Source organism: Capricornis sumatraensis, chromosome 1 (assembly GCF_032405125.1).
Source record: "Capricornis sumatraensis isolate serow.1 chromosome 1, serow.2, whole genome shotgun sequence".
NCBI lineage: Eukaryota > Metazoa > Chordata > Mammalia > Artiodactyla > Bovidae > Capricornis > Capricornis sumatraensis.
This window is the reverse complement of record NC_091069.1, coordinates 6,766,765-6,779,903: the sequence shown is the minus strand read 5'-3', so window position 1 is coordinate 6,779,903 and position 13,139 is coordinate 6,766,765. Positions and strand designations below refer to the sequence as shown.

The window sequence follows — 13,139 nt, the reverse complement described above, 5'->3', positions numbered from 1 at the left end:
GAAGTTCACAGTTCACGTATTGTTGAAGCCTGGCTTGGAGAATTTTGAGCATTACTTTGCTAGCGTGTGAGATGAGTGCAATTGTGCGGTAGTTTGAACATTCTTTGATACTGCTTTTTTTCTGGAATTGGAATGACCTTTTCCAGTCCTGTGGCACTGCTGAGTTTTCCAAATTTGCTGGCATATTGAGTGCAGCATTTTAACAACATCATCTTTCAGGATTTGAAATAGCTCAACTGGAATTCCATCACCTCCACTAGCTTTGTTCGTAGTGATGCTTCCTAAGGCCCACCTGACTTCACATTCCAGGATGTCTGACTCTAGGTGAGTGATCACACCATAGTGATTATCTGGGTCGTGAAGATCTTTTTTGTATAATTCTTTTGCATATTCTTGCCACCTCTTCTTAATACCTTCTGCTTCTGTTAGGTCCATACCATTTCTGTCCTTTATTGTGCCCATCTTTGCATGAAACGTTCCCTCGGTATCTCTAATTTTCTTGAAGAGATCTCTAGTCTTTCCCATTCCATTGTTTCCTCTATTTCTTCACACTGATCACTGAGGAAGTGATTCTCTCTCCTTGCTAATCTTTGGAACTCTGCTTCCAGATGGGCATATATCTCCTTTTCTCCTTTGCTTTTTGCTTCTCTTCTTTTCTCAGCTATTTTTAAGGCCTCCTCAGACAACCATTTTGCCTTTCTGCATTTGTTTTTCTTGGGAATGGTCTTGATCCCTGCCTCCTGTACAGTGTCATGAACCTCCATCCACAGTTCTTCAGGCATTCTGTCTATCAGATCTAATCCCTTGAATCTATTTGTCACATCCACTGTATAATCATGAGGGATTTGACTTAAGTCATAGTGTTTTCCCATACTTTGTTCAATTTAATTCTGAATTTTGCAATAAGGAGTTCATGATCTGAGACACAGTCAGCTCCCAGTCTTGTTTTTGCCAACTGTATAGAGCTTCTCCATCTTTGGCTGCATGGAGAATGCAATGGCAAACCACTAAAGTATTCTTGCCTTGAGAACCGCCATGAATAGTATGAAAAGCCAAAAAGGTACGACACTGAAAGATGAACTCCCTGGGTCAGTAGGTGCCAAATATGCTCCTGGAGAAGAGTGGGGAAGTAACACCAGAAAGAAGCAAGAGATGGAGCCAGAGAGAAAACAACGCCCAACTGCGGATGTAACTGGGGATGGGAGTAAAGTCTGATGCTGTAAAGAACAATATTGCATAGGAATCTGGAATATTAGATCCATGAATCAAGGTAAATTAGTAGTGGTCAAACGGGAGATGGCAAGAGTGAACACTGACATTTTAGGAGTCAGTGAACTAAAATGGACCTGAATGGGTGAATTTAACTCAGATGACCATTATATCTACTACTGTGGGCAAGAATCCCTTAGAAGAAATGGAGTAGCCCTCATAGTCAACAAAAGAGTCCGAAATGCAGTACTTGGGTGCAATCTCAAAAACGACAGAATGATCTCTGTTCATTTCCAAGGCAAACCATTCAATATCACAGTAATCCAAGTTTATGCCTTAACCAGTAATGCTGAAGAAGTTGAAGTTGAATGGTTTTATGAAGACCTACAAGACCTTTTAGAACTAATACCCCAAAAAGATGTCCTTTTCATTATAGGAGACTGGAATGCAAAAGTAGGAAGTCAAGAAACACCTGGAGTAACAGGCAAATTTGGCCTTGGAGACAAAATTAAGTAGGGCAAAGCCTCACAGAGTTTTGTTAAGAGAACGCACTGTCACAGCAAACACCCTCCTCCAACAACACAAGAGAAGACTCTACACATGGACACCACCAGATGGTCAAAACCGAAATCACAAGTCAGGAAAGACTTTTTAGACCATGGTTCCCTGGAGACTCAGATGGTAAAGAATCTGCCTCCAATGCAGGAGATCCAGATTCGATCCCTGGGTCAGGAAGATCCCATGAAGAAGGAAATGGCAACTCACTCCAGTATTCTTGCCTGGAAATTCCATAGACAGAAGAGCCAGGCGGGCTACGGTCCATGGGGTCACAAACAGTCAGACACAACTGAATGACTAACATGTTCACTTTCAGTGTTTGAAAGGAAACATTGGTGGCCTTGAAGGACTGTATACGGTGCCAGAAGGAATCAATGGCAGTTTTGCCTGGAATTACAAAAGCTCAGCAACTGGCATTTATGACTAATGATAACACAAAATACACACAATGTCCTGCAAGAAACAAGCAGGTTGGCATTGAAAAATGGAGTTCTCATCATCTAACCCCAACCTGTTCCTTCCCTGTAGCACCCCCACCTCCCCAGTCACAGTGGCTCATCCTGCCCCGTTTCCACTGCCAGAGTAACTCTCAGATTCCTTTCGTCCCTCCTGCTGCCTCTGCACCAGTTCAAGCCACCATCTTCTCTCTCCTGGAATACTGCTCAGGCCTTGAAGCCAGTCTCTCTACCATAGTCTTGGCCCCTCCAACCCTAATACAAGACCAGAGTGGTCTGAACAACCACTGCTGAAAGCCCTCTGGGCTCTTCTGCCCCCAGGATAAAGCCTGGAAAGAGAAGTCCTGATGATTGGACCCCTGGCTGCCATTCCAGTCTCTCCTGCCTTCACGGTTCAGCTGCCTGAGAACCTGGGGCTCCCCGTGTGTCTGGATCTCACTTATCACCAACCGTACGGGTAGTGCATACCACACCGTGCCTGAAGCATTCGGCCTGACCACCTTCACCCTTCCCGTCCTCGCTTGCCCCAGTCCCCTTGAGTCATTTGGACCCATTCTCCAGGTCAAGACTGAGACTTGGAGGAAGAGAGCCTTCTCCAACTTGTCCCCTGAGAGGGGTGCCTTCTCTGTGCACCCCACATCACAGCACTGACCAGACGGTCACTAACTGCTTGTCCATTTGTCTCCCCCACTAGACTGAGAGCTCCGAGATGAAACCCAGCGGGGCCCTGTGGGGCTTCCAGGGCTGGAGGCCCTTTTCCCTGCTGTTTCTTGTAGGCAAGGCTCCAGCCTCCACATCCTTCCTTGACTTCCAAAGAGCAGATTCGAACAGTTGACTCTATTAATCAAATGAGCAGCAGCCAGGAAAACACAAGATTAAACCAAAGAAGCCCATTGAGATTTGCAGACCCTGAGACTGAGCACCCACCTTAATCTTGTCAGCAACCTCACCTTTGGGAAATATTGCCATAAAACTCCTTATCAAATCTACTATGTCGCCCTTTGCCTAGCAACATAATAAAGTTATCCTCCTCTACTCCACCTAAAATTCTGTGTCCAAGATCCGATTGGCACTGGTGTACAAATGAGCTGAGCTTTTGGCATCAGTGAAGGCAGGAACTGTACCTATTCTATGCCCTGCATTGTATGACGCTGGCTCTGACACAGCCAGTGTTTGTTAAATATTTGTTGATACGCTGGCTGATGAATGAACTCAACAAATTTTGGCGAAGTTTTAGCCAAGGTTACCTGGACCACTGCAACAGCCTCATCAGTGAACCCAATAGCCACGGTGATCCCAGGCATGAGTAGCTCTGTGTGAAACCTTCAGTTCAGTTCAATTCAGTTGCTCAGTTGTGTCCGACTCTTTGGGACCCCATGGACTGCAGCATGCCAGGCCTCCCTGTCCATCACCAACTCCGGGAGTTCACTCAAACTCAGGTCCATCGAGTCGGTGATGCCATCCAGCCATCTCATCCTCTGTCATCCCCTTCTCCTCCCATCTTCAATCTTTCCCAGCGTCAGGGTCTTTTCCAATGAGTCAGCTCTTCGCATCAGGTGGCCAAAGTACAGGAGTTTCAGCTTCAGCATCAGTCCTTCCAATGAATATTCAGGACTGATCTCCTTTAGGATGAACTGGTTGGATCTCCTTGCAGTCCAGCAGACTCTCAATAGTCTTCTCCAACACCACAGTTCAAAAGCATTCATTCTTTGGTGCTCAGCTTTCTTTATGGTTCAACTCTCACATCCATACATGACTACTGGAAAAACCATAGCCTTGACTAGAAGGACCTTTGTTGGCAAATAATGTCTCTGCTTTTTAATATGCTGTCTAGGTTGGTCATAGCTTTTCTTCCAAGGAGCAAGTGTCTTTTTATTTCATGGCTGCAGTCACCATCTGCAGTGATTCTGGAGTCCAGAAAAATAGAGTCTGCCACTGTTTCCACTGTTTTCCCATCTGTTTCCCATGAAGTGATGGGACCAGATGCCATGATCTTTGTTTTGTGGATGTTGAGCTTTAAGCCAACTTTTTCACTCTCCTCTTTCACTTTCATCAAGAGGCTTTTTAGTTCCCCTTCACTTCCTGCCATCTGCATATCTGAGGTTATTGATATTTCTCCTGGCAATCTTGATTCCAGCTTGTGCTTCATCTAGCCTAGCATTTCGCATGATGTACTCTGCATAGAAGTTAAATAAGCAGGGTGACAATATATAGCCTTGACGTACTCCTTTTCCTATTTGGAGCCAGTCTGTTGTTCCATCTCCAATTCTAACTGTTGCTTCCTGACCTGCATACAGATTTCTCAAGAGGCAGGTCAGGTGGTTTGGTATTCCCATCCCTTTCAGAATTTTCCAGAGTTTTTATTACCCCCCACCAAAACAGAGGCCTTCCCCTTCCAGTCTGTCTAGTTCTCCGTTCTCACCAGCTTCCACCACGTGACATACTTTCAGTTCCCCAAACTGCACATCCTGCATATTCTACTCTCTGCATAGCACACTCTACTCCTTACTGTTCACTTGGTCAACTCTTTTGACTCTAGACAAACACATTCCCTGCTCCATGGCCCCTGAGCTTCAAAGAGCTCGGCATGGACCCTCACCCACTGACTGCCGCCCCTAGAAGTCCAGAGGGTAGGGGCAGCCCCCTCTACTTCCTTGCTGTTTTCCAGCATCCAGCAAGGAGCTGGCCTTGTAGCAGCTCAATGGAAGAATGGACTTCTGGGTTGGACCTCGCACATCTGCCTTGCTGTAGCTCCAGGGCTCAGCCTGGGGCCTGCAGTACAGAGCGCTAAGCAACTGTTTCAGGAAGGCAGATGGGTGGGGAAACTTGACAAATGCTCAGGATAGCTCCAGGGGAAGTGAAAGGAGGGGTGACAAAGCAAAGTGTGAAAGATCTGGGAAGAAAACAAAACAGTAGAAGTTAGGCATGGGTTTGAAACAGAAGCTAACCACTCCAGGATTGTTGCCTGGAAAATCTCACGGACAGAGGAGCCTAGCAGGCTACAGTCCATGGGATCGCAAGAGTCAGACACGACTTAGAGACTAAACCACCGCCTTCACCAAGCTTTTCTAGATGGTTTTTCCAGTAGTCAGGTATGGATGTAAGAGTTGGACTATGAAGAAAGCTGAGCGCTGAAGAACTGGTGCTTTTGGACTGTGGAGTTGGAGATGACTCTTGAGAGTTCCTTGGTCTGCAAGGAGATCCAACCAGTCCATCTTAAGGGAGATCAGTCCGGAATATTCATTGGAAGGACTGATGCTGAAGCTGAAACTCCAATACTTTGGTCACCTGATGCGAAGAACTGACTCATTTGAAAAGCCCCTGATGCTGGGAAAGATTGAAGGTGGGAGAAGGGGACGACAGAGGATGAGATGGTTGGATGGCATCACCGACTCGATGGACATGAGTTTGAGTAAACTCCGGGAGCTGGTGATGGACAGGGAGGCCTGGCGTGCTGCAGTCCATGGGGTTGCAAAGAGTCGGACACTAGCGAGCGACTCAACTGGACCAAGCTGAGATGATTTTCGTGCCACTCACAAAGAAGGCGGCACAGAGCCACGCCCCTGAACGGAGACAGCTTTCGTGCCACTCACAAAGATGGCGACACGGAGCCACACCCCTAGCCAACGAAGCCGTCCTATGGGGTGGGCGGACCTGGAGGTCGGAAGTGACGCATGCCGGAAGTCCATCCCACCGCTCGACCGCCTGGGTGGCCCAGGCTGCTGTGAAGGCGGTGGCGGCGGGCGCTACGTGGGCTATGCGGCTGGATCCGCGGCTTGGGGGCGCCGCGGCGCTGCGACTGCTGCTGGCGGCCCACGTGGTGGCGGCATTCGAGCCTATCACGGTGGGCATCGCCATCGGGGCGGTGTCGGCGCTCACCGGCTACCTGTCTTACAAGGACCTGTACTGCCGCTTCGCCGAGTGCTGCCTCAGCGAGCGGCCGCTCAACGCGTCGGGTACGGCGGGGCTGCCCTGGAGGGGCTCGCGGGGCGCGGGAGACAGGCCCCTCGCGGGCGTCAGCGCCCCCGCAGCCCGCGCTCACCCTTGGATGGGGTAGGAGGGAGAAGAGGTGGGGTTTCGGTCCCGGCTGCAGCCTCGGAAGCCGTGTCTTCGGAGAGATCCTCCGGATCGTGGGGGGTCTGCCCAACTTCTTCCCTAAAAGTTTGCAATCCTTGGGAGGACAGTAAGAAGAAACTGAAAAAGCAGCCGCCCTTCTGTGCCGTGTCGACCCTGTTAAGTACCTTTCAGATGTGCAGCGTCCGCCCGGAAAGCCCACATCTGACTCTCGGTTTTCTTCCAAGCCGGTAGGGGTGGCTGGGGGAATAGCAAAGCAGCCCAGTCGAGAGGGCCAGTCCTTGGATGAGCGAACACATTTAGCTTCCTTCTCCAGTCCCTTTACTTGGAAGTGGCCTCATGTGACCGCAGCCCCGTGGTTCCGCCTCAGTGCCAGCCCTGGGGTTTGGCAGAGATCCCATGCTGGACCACTTGAGAACCTGTGCCTTCCACTTTGGCCAGCGGGGGCGAGCACTGCTCTTCTGGTGCGTGTTTAATGTGTATTTTTCTCTCTTGTTCTCGGGCTGGCTCCTACAGCCCTGAAGCAAGACTTGGAGGAGAAGCTGTTTGGGCAGCATCTGGCCACAGAGGTGATTCTCAAGGCGCTGACCGGCTTCAAGAACAACAAAAATCCGAAGAAACCACTGACTCTCTCCTTACACGGCTGGGCTGGCACAGGCAAGAATTTTGTCAGCCAAATTGTGGCTGAAAATCTTCACCCCAAAGGCCTGAAGAGCAACTTTGTCCACCTGTTTGTGTCGACCCTGCACTTCCCTCATGAGCAGCACATAAAACTGTATCAGGCAAGGAATTGTTATCCTGTCCTCCAGCTTCTCCGATTGGTCTGGGTGACCTGCTCCCTGACTCCAGCCTCTGTTTCTTTCTTTGCGCTGCAGTAGCCCCAGACCCCACTGGTTTAAGGGACAGGTCCCCCACCCTGGTGACCCTTTGCCATTTGCAGTTCTGCAGCTTTTGCCTCACCAATTCCAAAATAACACAGCGGGGTGTGGGCATGCTCAGTCGCTAAGTCGTGTCCGACTCTTTGCCACCCCATGGACTGTTGCCCACCAGGCTCCTCTGTCCGTGGGATTTCCCAGACAAGAATACTGGAGTGGGCTGCCATTTCCTTCTCTAGGGGATCTTCCCGATCCAGGGATCGAACCCGCGTTTCCTGCAGTGACAGGTGGGTTCTTTGCCACTGAGCCACCAGGGAAGCCCAGTACAGCGGGCTGATGCTCCGTTAAAAGATGGAGCCAAGAGTGGGAAGGTGACGTGCTCCCCGCAGTCTTCGTGACCTTATGACAAATGAGAAACTGGAACCCAAATCTCCTGTCTCCCAGTCTGCAGGGTAGCCGTACTGTGCAGTGAGTATGCGCAACATCCCCGTCCGAGCCCTTGGTTAAGTGAAACAGACTCAAATGGCTTTATTTCAGGCTCCCTTGGGAATTCCTTGGTGGTCTCGTGGTTAGGACTCCATGTTTTCATTGCTGAGGGCACAGGTTCAATCCCTGGTCAGGGAACTAAGATCCCTCAAGCACAGCCAAAAATGAAAAAATAAATTCCTGCCTGTGATGTAGCTTCAGCTTGGCCTCTGCATTTAAGCAGTGAGGACAGAGGATTTTTTTTCCTCCTCAGTAGCGGTTTTTCCCTTTGCTCCTCCCGTCCTTCCTGTTCTTGGCATTGTATTGTTAACTTGTCCAGTAGGGCTCTTGTTTAAATGGACATCCTGTATTCCTACATCCTTAGTGTTCCTACTTAGGTGGGGACTGAAATAAGGAATAGAAACTGAAGGAAGTAAAAGTGGATATTTGCCACATAAACAGTAAGACAGGGAAGACAGCCAAAAAGAGAATGATTTTCTTATTTTCCAAATTCTTTCATAAATCCCTAGAAATACAGGCACACATGCTTGTCGTGAAATGTCATCTAGGTCAGCGTCTTTGTTCACTATACTTGTAACACCATTACAAGGCACTGGCTTTGGACACAGCGCTGGTCTTAGTCTAGTTTCTTATTCCTCAGTATGTCTAGTAAAATTGAGATTTCCGTCCACAGTGAGATGAAAATTATCAGTTGGTTACCTGTGAAACGATAAATATTCTTATACTTATTCTTAAACATATCTTATACTTCTTATACCTTTAAAAAGTTGCATTGGGTTCTTCATTTGAGTTAGGAAAACACTTATTTGCCTTTTAGCACCCATCTCTCTGCTGGTTTCCATCCCCCTCCCCTTTTTTTTCTTTCTTTTTTTAAAATTTAATTTTTTAAACATTTATTTAATTGGAGGCTAATTACAATATTGTAGTGGTTTTTGCTATACATTGACATGAATCAGCCATGTTCCTCCTACTTTTCATAGATGAAGTTTTGGAAAAGTAGTTACCCAGTGAGTGCAGGTTAGGATGTGGTTTTTGTTGTTAAACCCCTGAGAGCTCTGATTTTTCACCTTCCTGAGTGTGAAGAACAGCGTAGCGCTTTTCCCCTGGGCACACCCTTTTGAGTCCCCGTGGCCCATTTTTTCTTTTATGGTTGGTCCAGGACCAGTTACAGAGGTGGATCCGGGGTAACGTGAGTGCATGTGCGGGCTCCGTGTTCATATTTGACGAGATGGATAAGTTGCACCCGGGAGTCATTGATGCAATCAAGCCGTTCCTAGATTACTACGAGCAGATTGATGGTGTATCTTACCGGAAGGCCATCTTCATCTTTCTCAGGTCAGTTGGAGGTGTTTCTTGAGTGGGGATGTACCGAGCCCTTCATTTTCCCAGGGCTAGAAATGGGGGGGAGGGGGGGACAAATGTGCCAGCCTGACAAAAGTAACTTGCAGACTTCTTCCGGGTGGCTGGTGTCATCATGGCACTGGGCAGGGGCAGGAGGAAACGAATGAAGGAAATTGTTACTGATAATAGGCCATTTCGCTACCTACACATGTCATCTCTGGGGTTGATAAAAAGTCATAGCATTGCACACCAAGTTTTTTTTTTAATCTCTGCCTGAGAAAACAGATTTTCAGCTTGTGAGGGCAGATGGATTTGTTTTTTCTTTTTCTTTGTCTAGTAACACATAGTAAATACTTCTTGGTTAAAAATAAACTTTTGAGAAATATCACAAACTGATTTCCATCTTAGAAAACTCAGTGTTTCCTGATAATAAGTGACATCAGTAAGAAGTCATTACACGCCTTTAATACATATAGACTGGTTTATATATTTGGCTGTAAGCTGAAAAGAAACTGAAAAGGAAAAGAAAAAACAGTGAACTTAGAGCAGGTCCGTTTCCTGATTAGACTGTCTTTTTCTTGAAATTGATTGTTATTGGAGTCGAGTTGGTTTAGTGCTGTGTTAGTGTCTGTGGGAGTTTGTTGGTCGTCGCTCATTCGTGTCTGACTCTGCGACCTCAAGAACTGCACCACGCCAGGCCTCCCTGTCCTTCACCATCTCCTGGAGTTTGCTCAGACTCATATCCATTGAGTCGGTGATGCCATCCAACCATCTCATCCTCTGTTGCCCCCTTCTCCTCCTGCCCTCAGTCTTTCCCAGAATCAGGGTCTTTTCCAATGAGTCAGGTCTTTACATCAGGTAGCCAAAGTATTGGAGTTTCAGCTTCAGCATCAGTCCTTCCAATGAAGGACTTCCAATCAGTCCTTCAGGACTGATTTTCTTGAGGATGGACTGGTTGGATCTCCTTGCAGTCCAAGGGACTCTCAGGAGTCTTCTCCAACACCACAGTTCAAAAGCATGAATTCTTCAGTGCTCAGCTTTCTTTATGGTCCAACTCTCACATCCATACATGACTACTGAAAAAACCATAGCCTTGACTAGATGGACCTTTGTTGGCAAAGTAATGTCTCTGCTTTTTAATGTGCTATCTAGGTTGGTCATAGCTTTTCTTCCAAGGAGCAAGTGTCTTTTAATTTCATGGCTGCAGTCACCATCTGCAGTGATTTTGGAGCCCAAGAAAATAAAGTCTGTCACTGTTTCCATTGTTTCCCCATCTATTTGCCATGAAGTGATGGGATCAGATGCCATGATCTTGGTTTTTTGAATGTTGAGCTTTAAGTCAGCTTTTTCAGTCTCCCTTTCACTTGCATCAAGAGGCTCTTTAGTTCCTCTTCACTTTCTGTCATAAGGGTGGTGTCATCTGCATATCTGAGGTTATAGCAAAGTGTTACATACATATGTACACTGTTTTTTAGGTATTTTTACCCATCTAGGTCACCATAGAGTATTGAGTAGAGTTCCCTGTGCTGGACAGTAGGCTCTCACTAGTTATCTTTTATATACAGTAGTGTGTATATGTCATAGAGAAGTCAGTGTGTGATTTTAATCTGGTTTCTCTGGCAAACTCAGCAACGCAGGCGGAGACCTCATAACTAAGACGGCCCTTGACTTCTGGCGGGCCGGGAGGAAGAGAGAGGACATCCAGCTGAAGGACCTGGAGGCGGTGCTGTCTGTCGGGGTCTTCAATAACAAACACAGTGAGTCTCCCTGAGTGGGTGCTCTCCACCTGGCCCACAGCATCACCCTTCTCTTTCTCTCTCTCTTTTTTATTTTGACTCTGCAGCTTGTGGTTTCTTAGTTCCCCAACCAGGGATTGAACCCGTGCCCTCTGCAGCGGAAGCTCAGGTCCTAACCACCAGACCGCCAGGAAAGTCCCAACCGTCTCTCCCTTTCAGAAAACCACAGAATCCGCTCACCCCTGTAGCTTGGCTGAAGTAGGGACTTTTTTTGGAGGGCATGCTATTCTAGAAGCCAGTTAGTGGGGGTAGCCAGCCAACCCTTACATCAGGCTTGACCAAAAGCGAATCTTGAGGGCCGCAGACGTGGGGAATGTGCTGCGGTGGGGATGAGGACAGGCCCTGTAGGAGCCGCATGCTGGCGGGCTGACAAGGACGGAAGCGGCAGGAAACCCAGCTGTGCCCTGTTTCCCAGGTGGCCTGTGGCACAGCGGCCTGATAGACCGGAACCTCATCGACTACTTCATCCCCTTCCTGCCCCTGGAGTACAGACACGTGAAGATGTGCGTGCGGGCGGAGATGAAGGCCCGCGGTTCCGCCATCGACGAAGACGTCATTACCCGAGTGGCAGAGGAGATGACGTTCTTCCCGAAGGACGAGAAAATATACTCAGACAAGGGCTGCAAGACTGTGCAGTCACGGCTGGATTTCTACTGAGCCCTTGGCAGGCGGCTGAGACACGACCGGGCGCCCAGCAGACCGGGGGCCTGGCCTGAAGAAGCACTTTGAAGACTTCCTCGGGGTTTGCACATTTGCACCTGTGGACTTGCAGGATCCGGAAGGTTCTAAGGGTTGATTTGTGAAATGATGCTCCGCTGTCTAGTGGACTTGTGTTGCAACATGACGGCAACGCAGCTGTTCATCACAGTTGGAAATGAAGTTTTGAAATCTGCCTCCCCCACACACTTAACTGACCTTGACAGAAGTGCCTTGAAAACAGAGGCCAGGGACTCTTTCTGACCCAACGGTACCCACACCCCAGAAGCTGAACTGAAGTTCAGGGGCTAATGCAAGCCAGGGAGCATTGGTTTTCACCTGCCAGAAACACTCTTCAGCTCTTGTTCTTTTTCTTCTATAGAACACGTTCACCAAGATGAAGTATTCTCAGGTAACATTGGTGGCACCTTCTGGCACAGATTGTCCAGCGGGAGAACCCAGGCCGAGCACACGGCTGGGTGAACCATCTGCTTGTGGGGTGGGGGCTCCGTGCCAGGCCCCTGCGGCCCTGCAGAACGGGCAGGACCTCTCCTTCTGTCCGTGGCTTTCCTGCTGTTTCCAACCCTCGTCATGGGAGCCAACTCTCACTTGATGTTGACCGCAGCCTTTCTGGTACTACTGCTCCTCCTGAATTTCAGCCATGGCTCCGGGTCCCACCAGCCATCTCATCTCTAGAGATGGATCACAACGCAGCTGTTGCCTTTGAGTTTGAGTCCTTGGTTCCCATGGTGGAATGTTTGTTACAGTTTACATGTCGGTCAGCTTTTCACTTGACTCCACAGAACCATTTGAAATCTGCAGAACCCCATCTTTCTCCACAGATGACACGTGCCAACTGGACGATCAGCTTGCATTGCCAAAGGGAAAGTATTGTACACTAGAAATGCTTGAGTTTTCAAGGATATGGCTATTTTTAATAATGTTTTTACTTGGGAATTTTAGATAATAGAGAAATGAAACATTGCTTATTTTAAAACATGGGAAGGGATAATTGCCTGTTCCTTTATCAGATGCTCTTAAAACAGACGGTCTTGGCTGGTCCTGGGTGTCATCTAAGAATGATGTCCTTTATGGTGGTGGTGCCAGGCTGCATTGCCCTGGCCTTGGGGAAATAAGACTTTGATTCCAGCCAGTGTGAATCGCTCTATCTTGTGGTTGCAGTGCAACTGAAGACACGTAATGAGAACATGCAGCTTTTATATATATATAAGATGTGGCAGAATGAATGTTCCTACAGCATGGCCGTGCCTTATAGAGGATCACACTTAGTCTTTTAATGTCAAGGTGAGGCTTGAAACTTTTAGTACATGTCCTCAAGTTGGATCTAAGTTAAATTTCTTTTATAACCTTTTGGGTTTCTGGTCAGGAGGAGATAAGATTTCTTGTTTACAATGATGCAATAAACTCGAGACGTGTTGGCTACCTTTGAACTGCTGTTACTGACTTGTAACTTGAAAAGGCCACAGATGCCCACGGCCCAGCCTCCTCACCCCAAGTAAGACGTAGACGAGCTTGGACTGACCTACTGAATGTCAAATAATAAGGCTTAAATTTTATCATGAGATGCCACTTGCAGATTTTTTTTCTGGTTTATTTGGGAGCTCTGAAGTTTGAGCTGAGGAAAGGCT

At 48.0% G+C, this 13,139-nt stretch overlaps 1 protein-coding gene across 1 annotated transcript; it reads left to right on the top strand.

The window, feature by feature from the left end:
• Window positions 1–5,979: 5,979 nt before the first annotated feature.
• TOR1B (torsin family 1 member B) lies at window positions 5,980–12,918 on the top strand. The gene is made up of 5 exons (XM_068966195.1): window positions 5,980–6,178; window positions 6,813–7,078; window positions 8,817–8,992; window positions 10,628–10,755; window positions 11,210–12,918. The coding sequence occupies exons 1-5, from the start codon at window positions 5,980–5,982 to the stop codon at window positions 11,449–11,451; spliced, it is 1,011 nt and encodes a 336-aa protein (XP_068822296.1). The 3' UTR covers window positions 11,452–12,918.
• Window positions 12,919–13,139: the final 221 nt, after the last annotated feature.